Raw genomic sequence first — 14116 nt, 5'->3', positions numbered from 1 at the left:
AAAAAGTTCAACCTTCCACACTCTGACTACAGTTCTTATTTATTTGTCTTGTACCAATATATTTCTAGAAACAATATTAATTGCACAATAAAAGGTAGGTAGGCAAAATACAATTCTACAAATTATAGGTGTACCAAAATAAACAAAAACATTTATCACATTCCTAAAAATGTGTTACTACTACTACCATTACCACCACTGAAAGCTACAAAGGTCCAATACCTACTCTAAACACATGCAAAATCAGTACTGAAAATAAAGACAAACTCTCCAAGACTGGAGAAGACAGACTATCATGGGAGAACCTGTGTGATCAGGCAAACCTGGAATGGATTTAGTGCAGCAATTTATTTTTAACAAATCAATTCCAGGTTATCTGGATCCCCCAGGTTCCCCCATGATAGTCTGTCTTCTCTGGTCTTAAGCTGCGTACACACGTCCAATAATTATCGTTGGAAAGGAACGATCAATTGACCAAAGATCATTCTAAAAAAAAGTGACCAACAACGCCGACAAACGAGGATAGTCGTCGGAAATGAGCGACCACGTACGTACGGTCGTTCAGTGATCGTGCATGTTCCAAGCATGCGCAATGAACGAACGTTCTATACAGGCTGTATTGTGTTTATTTGTGTGTGTGTGTGTGTGTGTGTATATATATATATATATATATATATATATATATATCAGTGTTCTCCCCAGAAATATATATATATATATATATATATATATATATATATATGTGTGTGTGTATCTCTTTCTATATATATCTATTACTAATAAAGAGGACCTGTCATATGAATAATAAATCTGACCTGTCATTATTCTTTATCATTCATATGACAGGTCCTCTTTATTGGTAATAGTAAATTGGTCAGTTTCCAGCGGAGTTCTTCATCCTGTTCCAGCGCAGTTCTACACCCTGTTCCAGCGCAGTACTTCATCCAGTTTGTTCCAGCGCAGTTCTACACCCTGTTCCAGCGCAGTACTTCATCCTTATGGTGAATGTCGTTCGTTTGACCCGAACGTTCGTACACACTATTTACTTCCTCAATCATTCAAATGATCGCATCTATCGTGTGTACAATATCGTTGAACGATCGTGTCATTATCTGCATGTACAGGATCAGTGTTATACGACTGTTCAAAGATATCGTGCAGGATTCTTGGTCGTTCGTTTACCAACGATAATTATTGGAAGTGCGTACGTAGCTTTAGAAGAGATCATATAAATGTGTGTTTATATGATCTCTTCCTGCAGCAGACGCCCCTGGTTCCCACTAGAGGGAGTTGAAGAGAAGAAAAGAGACTTGTGTATTGGATAAACTAAGCATTGTAGGTTTCTGCTTCCCGTCAGCACCCCCTTGTGGTGAATGAGAGAAGCTGCCGTGGTACCGAAAAAAAACATTGCTACTATGAAGCTCAAAAATGCATTCCCTCATTTACCAGAAAATGGGGGAAGCCTGTGACAGGCTGGTAATAATTGAAGGTGGTAAAAAAATGTGTGGCCATTAAAGAAACAAAAACGTTCTTAAATCATTGTATGGTTCCACTTACTCCAACAAAAAAAGCGTTCTGACCTATTTATTTATGCAGACTGCAGAGACCAGATAAAAGAAAACATCTAACTTTGCTCAATACCTTTAAATGTGATATATGTAGTGTTAGAATAAGTGATAGAATAACACCAGTTATGATACAAAGATGAAGTGAATATAAATCCACATGGTTCTAATGAAACATACATGGAACTGTGGACCCACCTCTTAGCTTGTCACAAAGTACTTGCAAACCAGTAGAGGCAAAATGAAGTTAAACATGACAATGAATGCATTTAAAAACATAAAAAAATGATGAAAACAGATAAATGATTATGTAAAGAAAAAAAAAAGAACAAAACAAAACAGGGTAATGCAAACAATGAAAGTCTAAAAGCACACATGCAACAGATAGCACACACAGAAATCACATCATCATAACTACACACTAAAGGAAAGAACACACATCAAATTAAAAAATGAGCTGATGCCTAATGAAATTGGATTACCTGGGTACATTTCCTGTTGTAGCACCTTACCTTTGACCAATTAATCAGCTCACAGCTATTAGACAGAAGTTACCTACTCACAAATAATCCCTGGGGATTTTGGTTTCCAGCAAAACCGCACATAAACCTGCACACTTGTGCTTCATTAACAAGCATGTGTGCATGTGCTGAGCATACCAGTAACACATCATGCAGATGTATCCGATAAGGTGTTTCATATAGATCCTAGAAAAAAAAATCCTGCTACCAGATAATATCCAAAACCCAGCCTGTGTGAATGGAGCTGCTGAATGCTGAGATTTTTCATTTTGTCTATACAAGGGCATCTCTCCAACTTTAACTCCAACAAACAACTATTTCTAACACTAACAATATGAAAACATAAGTTTTTATGTGTTTTAGCTATAAACAAAAACTAATAATAGGGAACTCCAATCATTCTTTTTTTAGTGGACTATTTCCTATCTACCTGTCTATGAGCAGTGCAGGCAGATTTACCTTCATCTGGACTTAAACGAGTCTGTAAACTGTCAGTGAGCCCAATCAACTATATTTCATATCGTAAATAGATGGTGAATGCAGTGGATAGCAGTAAAATAAAACTATTTTATCCTTTCTTTGACCCCTCAAGTAGTTAAAAATTTATGAAACTTACTTTAAAGCAAATTGCTTAACCCCTAATATACTATGACTGTACATGAAAACATGACATTTTCTGAGTGTTTCCTTCTGGTCACTGATGATCAATCCAATATCTTATTACATTCTCTTCTGAAAACTTTTTAAAAGCCAGTAGGCAATTGATTTGGCCAAAACATGAGAGCTGCAGAATTAAACTTTTGCAGAAAGTTAGCGATGACAACGAGGGAATACTCTCTGAACATAAATACATAAGAGAAAGATTAAGGTTAAAATGAGATTAGCTATCAAATGTTGATAGCTAATCTCATTTTAACCTTAATCTTTCTCTTATGTATTTATGTTTGCAACATTTGCAGCTACTGAGAAACATTTGAGCTCAAAAACTAAAGCGACTAAGACTGTTGCAGATATCACATACAGCCCATTACTAGCTGTATCTCAGATCAACAGGAGATTGTAAAATGGCAATAAAGCAACATGTGATCAAACGCTGACTCTTCAACAAAGAGAAAAAGTACAGAAAAAAATGCCCTAGAGGTGTTTAACAATTACAGAAGGCATGTCAATGTCAATACTAAAGCTGCTTAATTTAGATGCCCCTGTGTTATAACTGAAGCAACACGGAATCACTGCTGCTTAGTACAGAGAAGAGTTGAGTTTATCAGACAGACTCCAGTCTAGAATATAAAAGGCAAGGATGTACTGAAGCAAGCAGACAGCACAGGCTAAGCTGTGTTACCTTCAGCCGGGGAAACTAGCTCCCAGGGAGGGACAAAAAGACCCTTCAGGTCCCTGAGAATATCAGCACTGCGCTCCCTGCCTCCTGCCTGTGCCGGCTTTACAGTCTTTTCTTCAATGTCTGAGGGAAATTCAGCAGCAATCCAGTTGATAAAAAGTTAAAACGGTTAAACAGAAATCAGGGTAAAAACAAATTAATAAAAAATGATCAGTGGTACAAGCAAAGATTTTTAAAACCTCTTTAGCAGTAAGCATATCATAAAGTGATTACCACCTTCAGATGACTTAACCTGTTGGTTTATACCAGCAATCCTGCAATATTTAATAAAGTACTCATACTGTATAGAAGTGGACATAATGATGGCAGCAGAGGGTTTAAAGAAAAATAAATGTTGTGCTGCTTCTGGTAAAGATACAGCATATATTTGAGGTCCTGTGAGGAATCGGAACTCATAGTACACAAACAATATGGCCATATTAAATAAATATGGCCATATTATATACCTGTCACAACCATATACCCATAACCCTCTTGAAAGTGACAATAAAATGCACATAAAATCAACCAGGACTTCTGGTATTTGGGAGATATGTTTATAAAAAAACATATTAATCACATATTAATCACAAAGCAGTATTCTCCCCAAAGCCTTTTTTTTTTAAGCTGGGTGGGAAAAACAAAAAGCTATAGGTGGGTGGTGGCCCCTATATTGTGACACAACTTTTTCAGTAACAACCCAAAAACAGTTAGGTGGTTGCTGAAAAGTGCCAGGTGATACACCCAACTAAAAGAAGCTGGAGAGATCATTGGAAAGGATATAAATGCACTTTTTCAATGCATGCCTTTGCAAAGTTATTGTCATAAAAAAGTAGCAATGATATCAATATTTGGCTGTACATAGCCTGTGCAGCGAGCAAACCTGTGGAGGGGACCTAGGAGTTCTTTTCACCACAAACTGCCAGCAGACAGGCCGGTACAGTGAAAAGGAAGAAGGAACTAGTCTAATGCATTTTTGGCTACATTGTGGCACACTGTGATGCATCGGTGAGATCTAAATTAAACTTCCATGCAGACTTACTACACAAACTTGCAAAATTGTCCCTTCCCAGTACATATATTATGTACCCATTTAAGGCTGTCAAATGCTAAAGGAAGTACTGCATGAAAGTGTAACAAGCAGTCCTATCACCTAAAAAAACAAAACCTGCATACATTTGCTATATTATTCAAATAAAATATTGCATCCTTATATTACTAGTAAGGTAGCTAGGAAGGTTTTGCTTGTACATTACTGCTGGAGAAAAACAGAATGTTACACTTATCTAGCGCTTGAAGCTGCCCCCATCCCCTACCCTAAATCCTCTTCAATTTTGCCAAGTTTTACCAAACTATGTGTAGCCTTTTAGTTGCTCTCAACATTTAAATTCTTATGCTCTCACACAGAATTGATTTACCCCGATCCAAACTGGAATGCAGAATGGAGTCTGTGAAGGCCATATATAGCTGTGGAATGAAAAGCCTATTACAAACGACTTCCTTACTGTCAAGTGTTATGCTGGCAAGATATGCAAAGAAATGTACTAATTTAAGAAAATTAAAAAGGGGAACTGAACCCTAGGTTAAAGTGCACCTGTCATTTTGCTGCACACAAGATATTGCAAGGAAGAAGAGCAAAGAATGATGTTGGTCTTTTGCTGTTGGGGAAGCCTTTGTGGTGATTGCTAAAGCTAAATACCCAGGTTCTGTGCCAATATGTCTATACCCAATATATATATATATTTATAACAAATGTGGAAAAATTGCTAGCGAAAAAACAAAGAAGCCAATGGGAAAATCATATACCAAGGATCATAATGCACCATGTTTTAACAAGTCTCGCATCACTTTACCTGACCTGTTGCATTTCCAGCAAAACCCTGAAACAACTACCTACTTCACATCCTAATATTCTGGCAATGACAATCCACACACAGAGTTCTAAGGCAAACATTTGACCTAAATCTAAACTTGGCCTTATATTGATGGCCATATAAAATGGATAAATGAAATAAATAAATAAATAAAAAAGCAACGTACAAATGTTTTCTATGTGACATTTTCCGTCACATAGTGATACATGCTTTTCTTGATGCTAGTAACTTTTCTGCCTGTTGAAGAGCACTGACTAGACCCTAAAGAACATTGAAAGTCACTGGCTTTCAAATACATAGACCTAGGAGTTACGTTACATTACCTTTACACAGGGTTGCCCATGCCATGCCATGCACAACCAGAAAAATTCCCCTGGTATCCTGCTTACATAGCTCTTTATATTATAATAATCAACTTTTTTTTTTTCTTTTTTTTTTAGATCACCATACTAAAGTGGATCTAAAGCCCCACTTTGAACTTTACCGATTCAGGAAGATGGCTACTGCAGAAAGATTACCATCAAAATGGAAAGCTCACAAGAGATTTCTGCACTGTTAGTGAGACTGGCACTAAATAGAATGAACTAGATCTCACACCACCAACATGTGAGCGGTCTTCAGCGAATGTCTGCCTCTCATCTCCTTCTACACAATATTATGTTTACTAACAGATGTGCTTTTAATTTTTCCCAGCACTAGAATGGAAGTAAAGACATATTTGATTATTAGGAGATGCAAAGAATATAGGAGAGTACCTTTCTTCTGCATACTTTTGGATGAGGCGGTGAAGAATTTCTTTACTGTAGTAACCTTTCGTGTCTTTTCATTAGATTTCTTTTCTTCAAACTTGGCAAAGCCAAGTGAAGGCTGACCTCCCTGGGCACCCTGGCTGCTGGCATAGGCCTCGTTTTCTTCCCGCTGCAAGCTATAGGAAGTACAAAATGTCATAAAAGGTCACACTTATATTTCAACAGCAACATTTTGCAGTGTTTGCTAAAATAACATTGACTTATGGTTGGCGATACAAGGATTAACTTCAATACTGGTGAATTTAACAAGCTGATCGAGTGAAGGTCAAGATTACTTTTAAAGTTTACTTTAGACAGCTAATAGAAAATTGCAGATACAATTTAATGACATTAAATATGTTGGCTAAAAATAAGTCCAGGCTGGACACTAAAACACTATCTAGTAAATGGTCAAACATAAGCATGTTACAGTAGAACCCCGGTTATCCAGAACTCAGATAACCAGTAGATCCGAGTTCCGGATAACCGGGGTTCTATGGCAATCAAGAAAGAAGCAAACAGCAAAGGTCTGCTCCGTGATTGGTTTAGGAAAGGAAAACCCCAATGACGCTTGGGCCGTCATCAGGGTTTCCCTTTTTCCAGTCATTCAGCATTAGAGGTGAATGGGGACACGTCTCCCCATTGAAGTTTAGTTCTGATTGGCTGAGAAAAGGAAACCTCAGTTATCCAGAAACTACACGGAATCGGCCATTCCCCGTGGGTGCCGGATAACTGAGGTTTGACTGTATTTCACAATAATATCAACAGAAGTGATTTGATCTTGTAAATCTTCACAGAAATAATACAAGGCAAAGCACAGCAGTGTACAGAGTTTCCTATTGAAACCAATCAGACTCCATCAATGAAAAGCACACGCACAAAAAAAGGGTTCTGTCTGCTAAACCGTTTTTTAGTTTAGGATAAAGGTGAAAAGTTAAAAAAGCTCTGTTGCCGTCTGTATCCCATGTTCTTACCATGCCCACATCGCCAGGTATACTTTTTCATTTACCCAAGTGTCACCAACATTACAGGCAAATTGTACCTTATACACTATACTATTCCGATTTGATTTTACACTTCATTTTTCCTTCCATCATGGGTGCCGCCATCTTTTCCGCATTTCAATATTCGACCATCTTGAATGGCCGGGGCAGGATGATGTAACTCCTGCTTTCAGTCCCTGCACCTGCAGGGGAAGCTGGGATTGCTGGGTATCCCAGGTAACAAAAGCGCTGAGCTGCGCATGGTCGGCTCAGTGAGTTCTGACAGATGGAAAACAATCAGGTAGATAAGAATCCATACTGCAGAAGGGACATCACCTGCTCTTTTCTGCAATAAGGATTTGCATGATGCCAAATATTTGGTTACAAGTGGAATTTTAGTTCCAGTTTAAGGCATGCCTACCTGTCTATGCCTACCCAGGTGTCAGGACGCCGGTATTGTAAAGAGAGGCAGTTGCAACATGGCAAAAATTAAAGGTAATTTTTGCTGTTCAACTCGTCTCACAATGGGTCCCCAAAAATTTACAAGAGAATAGAATTTTCTTTGTATAGTCCAACAGAGACTTCACTACAGGGTGACAAGACACAAAAATTCTGCATTACATAACTTTGTAGTGGATATAATAAAACATCAATAAAAAAAAAAAAAAAAAAACATCAATTAAAAAAAGGCTTGGCTTGTCACAGTCATGGTAAGGAGAAACTCCCCCCTGATGGCATCATAAACTGCAAAGATGACCCATGGAGGAAAAAAACTCTTTCACCCTCCACTAATAAGGAAACATAGAATACAGTGGTACCTTGGTATAAGTCCTGTTTGTACACAAAAAAATTTTGCTTGGTATACAACCTTTGTGCTACAACTTGTATGGGTCAAAAAGTCAAAACACAGCGATCTCCCCTTATTTATCTCTCTCGCGACAAAGCCACGACTGCCCACGAGCGTCAGTACACCAGTTACTACCATTTAGTGATCAACCCGCGCTATAACTATCTGTGAATTACAGAACATCTCCTCCTCCTCCCTTCTCAGCACCATCCTAGTAGGCACTCGACTCTTCTCAGCAAGGTAAAGTGAGGTTAAATTTTATTTATTTACTCTAATTGCTTTTTTATTTATGTATTTTAGTATTAAGCAGTGTTTAAATTATTTCATACAGCCCCATCATGTATATTATGCCAATAACAATAGGATTTTATTTCTTTTGGGAAAAATTTGTTTGGTAAAAGTCCAAGTATCTGGAACGGAATAAGGACTTATACCAAGGTATATAGATCATTCCATTACATGAACATTTTCCCATGTTTTTCGTAACAAAAAAGAAAACAACCTTTTTTATTCTGCCAAAAATTCAGTAGCATCCAACGTCCTGTAGTGAACTTACAATTCTGCTTGTAGACTACGGAACACATTGCCTATGTTATAAAGATGATTGATGGGGGGGGGTAATCTTGTGGGCTTATCACTTCCTGTTTTAGGATAAAATGTTGCTTCTTTCCAGGTAAAGGACAGTTAGTGATTGATGTAATTAAAGGAGATAAAGTATGTTTCTGGCAGGATAACCAGGAAAAAGAAAACTATTGCAGCCACTGCATTTGTCTCTTTTTTCCCCCCATCATCTTTGTATTGTGCCCCAACTGCCTCTTAACTGTGACCACCCAAAAACAGCCTGGTAGTTATGGAAAACTGCCATGCAATGCGCCCCAGGCTAAAGGGTCTGGGGAGAACACTGAATCTGCAGATGATTACACTTTTCTTCCTCAGTTTAAACAAATGTATTTATAGTTCAGATATTGCCAAGCCAAAAATGCATGAATGACATAGTGGAATAAACTAAACAGAGACCTAGATGGAAAAAAACAAACATACCGTTCTGCAAGTTCCCAGTCCTCCTGAATTTGTTTCTGTCGCGCTTTCTGATATTCTTCCCTCCAACATTTGGAGCAAAACCCTTGCCACGCTGGATTGCCATAGTAGCCGCATCCTTTCTTGCAGAGGAGTTCTGACTGGTCCACATGGATGGCTCGTCGCTCCGATTTGAGGCTCATCTTGCTACTGGAAAAAAGCATAGTGGATTTAATGAGGCACCAAATTCTTGCACAATAAAAGTAAATATAAAGTGCATTTTTATGTACTTAATGACTAAAATCCAAGAATAATGCCAATCATTGGTACTTCAGCAGATCAGAGTACCAATAAGTGTTCAAGAACTAGTTTAAGATAAACCAAAAACATCAATACTATGGCAACCTCTTATTGGTGCCCTTGGTTTTGTACAACAGGTTTGCACATTATAGCAGCAATGGCTGAAAAGTTACTCATCACTGCCTCTGACATCCTAGCCCAGTCATTTGTCACATTTATCAGCCAGATCAGGGTGATGTAACTTGTGCACATAAGCAACTTTATCTCCACAAGAAATCGTGCCAAGAGCAAGCTGTGGAGGCTCTACAAAAACACAATACTAAGAGGCTCGTAAAACGATCTTTGACAGAGAAGACTTGATCGTCTTTACAGATATTAGAATATTTTGCCTGTAAGAAAATTTTTGCGAAGCAAAGTTTAGTTCTGCTATAAAGTGCTTTCACAACTTGATCTTAAGAATGTGTAAATGATTCAGGCACAGAATCACTTTTGGTAATAATAGCAGTGTCGTTGGTACTGCCATAACTGATATATGACCAGATAGAAAACACTGACATGTAACGTATCCATGAGGAGAGTAGGGAAAGCTGAACTGAAAAGAAACAACAAATGTCATTCACATAGTATGTTACAGCAATAACAAATAACTGGAATGATACATGGCAACATGGAATATACAATTTCACAGTAAGCTTTCAAGCAGCTGTCCATTAAAATTACACCAAAAGGAGGATCATGTTTTTGGTAAAATTATATATTAAAGAAGGGTATGAAAATAATTCATCACCCAGTGTTCAACCCAGAATTTATTTTTAGGCTGGGTGGGAAGATGCTGTAGGTGGGTGGCAGGCCCCTGTATTGTAAACCAACTCACCAGTAACCACCCAAAAACAGCCGGGTGGTTACTGAAAAATGCTGGGTGGTGCGCCCGGCTAAAGGGGGCTGGGGAGAACACTGCATCACCTATTATTGCCTTTTACAGAAACCCAGAGCCCTTGCAGCCCCGAGATTTCTGTTATAAATAAGGCATTATCCAAAAAAGATTTCAGTACTGTAAGTTCTTTGTGAGGTTCCCTTCAGATTATCCACAATTCAAACATACATACTGTTCAGACTACTGACCAGTCTTTTTCAAACCCAATTGTCTAGGGACCCTTGGCTGGCCTTACTATACTTTAAATCATCAAATATATCAAAATTGTGCTCCTATATCTTGATAGCAGCTAAACAAATGATAGCTGGTAACTGCAAGCAATTTCTGCCTTTTCTTGTGGTTACACTCAGTATGTGTGTCAATGAGATATTGTCCAGCAATTTAAACAATTCCCAAAGTTTGTATCCATATGGGAGCAATGGATTCAACATTTTATGCCTACACTAAATATGTCTGTATTTACAACCTGGTAACGACAAGACAGATAACTATTGTTTCTTTTTCATTGTGATGTAAAGATGGCAACCCACCCTATGTTAAATATTTGAATGTTTTTCCTCTTTTATTTTTTTGTTTTTTTTGTAACTGGAGATTTTCATTTTGTATATTGTACTATTGCATACTGAATGTACATTGTTTTGTTTATTACTTAAAATCAATAACTTAAAAACATACTGGAAGCCTAAAGTGGCCTGTAACCAAAAGATACATTTTATTAAATTTAAGAGTCAGAAATAGCTGTTCTGTGCTTCCTGGATATTCAAAAGTTTTAATACATTTTTAACCCAACCCTGATCTCCCTCTCCACAGCATTGTGTTACTTGTTTATGGATAGCTTCTGGATCTTTATTTTACTTGCTCAGCAGCGTGGCACAATCAGGGACCTAGGTATTGTATTTCTTATTCTGCATTCATAATTTAGATCAGTGTTTCTCAACCAAGGTTCCTTCTGAGGTTTCTAGGGGTTCCTTGGGCAATGCTCCCCAGGTCATTTATCACTGACACCAATGAAATTTTGGCTATCAATAAGTATGACATTCTTCCCACTGACCACCACACTAATATACTTTGAGCTGTTGACATAATAATTGCAGGAGTTTACTAAAGGCTCAAAACTTTTCTGAGGGTTCTCCCATATCAAATAGGATGAGAAACACAGATTTAAACTATATGGTTACTGTACATCCGTTGCAGAAAATCCAAATGAAAATCTTAAAAATGAAAATTTACAAGTTGTAATGTGACAAAACAAGACAAGTGGGAGAGAAATAAGTTAACCTTTTAAGCCAGAAGATTATCTCTAATTCTTCTTCTAACCACAGCAGAAACAGACATCTGGGTGCGGTGCCGTAACCGACTTTTATTTGCATAACTCCACACAAATGTTCTGTACACATTCTAGAACCTATGCAAAGGGTGTTGACACAATGCTACAGGCTAATTATAGAGTCCACGAGGACAACAATGAATAAACAGTGCAGAAGACAGATGAGACAGGAAGAAGCTAGCAAACCGATGAGCAACCACTGTACTAATGATAACTCATTACTGACAGCTACAGAACTGAAAGTCACAAGACAACACAGCTGCTCACACCTAAACACTAAGACAGCACAAGCAATCTCTGACAATGATTTCTGAACAGTCAGCACAAGCCAGAACCTAAAGTACTAAAATTCTGACATTTCTGCACAATGCATACCTTTTCTAAATTTTACCATTTCCCAGCAAGTTTATTTTGTCTGCTATGTATAAATGATAACACAATACAGTTTGGCAGCAGAAATAATGAGCAATATTGTATCGTACTTATATATACAAAGTACAAATACATTCCAAATAAAGCTTGAACTAGTTCTTCATGAATCACACCGGACATGTTGAGTTTAGCTCATGTTAAACCTAATGCATTTGCACCTGTTAAGAGCTGCCATGCGTTATAATGCTTTGAGTTTTTTGTTTTGTTTTTTAATTAAGAAATTTAAAGTGGAACTAAAGTTCCATTTTAAAAATTGGCTGCTCAGCTGTTGCTGTTACCTGGCAATCCCAACTTCCCCAGCTAGGTGTGTAGGAGTGAGGTCATCCCGGCCTGACCAATCACAATGGCCAAGTATTGGGATGTGGACGGAAGGAAGGGAGAAGATAGCGTTGCTCTTAACTGAACGGGACAGGTAAGTATTGGCAGCTTTGGGTCTTGTGCTACCAGCAACTGGAAAAAACATTAAAAAGTAAGGCTGCGTACTACCAAAAAGAGAACCACATACTAAAGTGAATCTGTCAATATTAAAATAAAGTACCCATTCATTTTCAAAGGGGGCTGTGAGTATGTACATATAACCTGTTAAATTACTTCACTGGAAGCATGCTGGGTGTATAGTATTAAAGGGTACCTAAACTGAGAAATTTCACTTTACATAAAGGGGTAGACAATACTTAGAACATAAAGGAGTGCAGTGCTGGCCCCATACTGAATGGGAGTCCAAACCCTCCAGGGATACCTACATCGGGCATCCTGGGAGGGTCTTGGGTATTCCTTCTGCGCATGAGCCTTTTCGTGGAAAAAAAATATTTGCCGATCTCACTGCGTTTTTTTTCTCTAACCTTTGCTACCCGATCCTGAGCCTGGGTCGGGTGACTTAGGAAGAAGATACAAAGATAGCGGTGCCCAGAGCGCCGCCTCGCGGACAGATGCCGAGATGATGCGGGACCTGATGGAAGACACCTCCAGATGGATCAGACTGCCCTGCGGGATTGAAGGTAAGTGGATTTTTTTTTGTTACTTTTGGGTTTAGATCCTTTTTAACTTGAAAGTTTTCATTATCAAAAAACAATTTAAGAGTCAGATTTTTCACTATCTGTGCAGAAGAAGATTGCACTTGTTTAGGAATTCCGCTATGAAACTGACACCTTGGCAGTCTTGATTTCACTTGTTGTTCCTGTTCACCTCCTCATCCCTGCAGGACACCAGTAACAACTGCACAGGGCCACAGAGATGGACACTTCCAGACATGCGGGCAGATTAATTCTCTTGACCTAAGCAGCATCAGTCATATGAGGCATGTACATTCTTTTAGAGGAATGGTTTATCTGGAAAAATTTACTAAGAACAGGCAAAAAGCAAAGCCATTTTTTGTAGTTTTAAACAGAGCAGAGAGGTATTTTAACCATAAATGAAACATAAAATGATTGCTAACAAGTAGGCTTTTACTGCAGGAGCTTTTGCTTTGCCATATGCGACTCAAAGTACAATCTCAGAATGCTTTGTGGTGTCAGGACTTACCAGAAATTCAACAAATGTCATGTGACCCTTGCCTGGGGAAGAAGTCACCAACCACAGCCCTATAAAATCACAAAGTAGTAAAACAAGGATTCCAGGGCTTCTTTTCATCGTTGAACATTATCTTGCTACAAGTCCTCTCGCTGCTGCAAATTTAACCTCCGCTTGTACTTACCCCTCTCCTGGAAGGGGTTATCATGACGTCAAACCAGCCAATGGTTCACTTAAATCTGAGCCATGACTGAGGGCTGATTCTGTGTGGATCAGAGGCAGCATATATTGCAGCGTCCGCTCAAACAAAGCATGCAGTGAGCCACAGCAAGGAAGGAGCAGTAGGAGTGCAATAATAAATCATTTTTTTTGGTTAGGGCAGCGGTCGCCAACATTTCGGACCTCGCAGACCACTAAATTCATAATTTTAAATCCGGCAGACCATTATTTTGAATTAATATAAACACATTTGTAAAATAATGACCGTTCTAATGGTGCCTGACGAGGACAGTGGAGGCTCTGATTCATTGATCAGCTCACGGTAAAGTGAAGTATTACTATTGTTACTGTTATCATTAGTTGCATTATCTTTAGTATTACTAAAAAATAGTATAATATTTGTTTGATTTTTTTCACACATT

The 14116-nt window shown here is 38.2% G+C and overlaps 1 protein-coding gene across 5 annotated transcripts in view; it reads right to left on the bottom strand.

The window, feature by feature from the left end:
• RABGEF1 (RAB guanine nucleotide exchange factor 1) overlaps nt 1-14116 on the bottom strand; it is a 32477-nt gene that overhangs the window by 15883 nt on the left and 2478 nt on the right. The window contains exons 1-5 of one of the 5 annotated variants that reach the window (XM_072430046.1): nt 12809-12874; nt 8998-9183; nt 6094-6263; nt 3429-3548; nt 1764-1784 (exon numbers count right to left, since the gene is read on the bottom strand). In XM_072430046.1, coding sequence (XP_072286147.1) covers nt 1764-1784; nt 3429-3548; nt 6094-6263; nt 8998-9176 — 490 coding nt within the window. In that variant the 5' untranslated portion in view covers nt 9177-9183; nt 12809-12874. Of the gene's footprint in view, nt 1-1763; nt 1785-3428; nt 3549-6093; nt 6264-8997; nt 9184-12808; nt 12875-14116 lie in introns of those variants that run through there. The other 4 variants (XM_072430033.1, XM_072430040.1, XM_072430053.1 and 1 more) reach the window with 4 other exon arrangements.

This window comes from Pyxicephalus adspersus, chromosome 1 (genome assembly GCF_032062135.1).
Source record: "Pyxicephalus adspersus chromosome 1, UCB_Pads_2.0, whole genome shotgun sequence".
Lineage (NCBI taxonomy): Eukaryota > Metazoa > Chordata > Amphibia > Anura > Pyxicephalidae > Pyxicephalus > Pyxicephalus adspersus.
The sequence above is the reverse complement of the archived record's forward strand: the minus strand, read 5'-3'. Positions and strand labels throughout refer to the sequence as shown.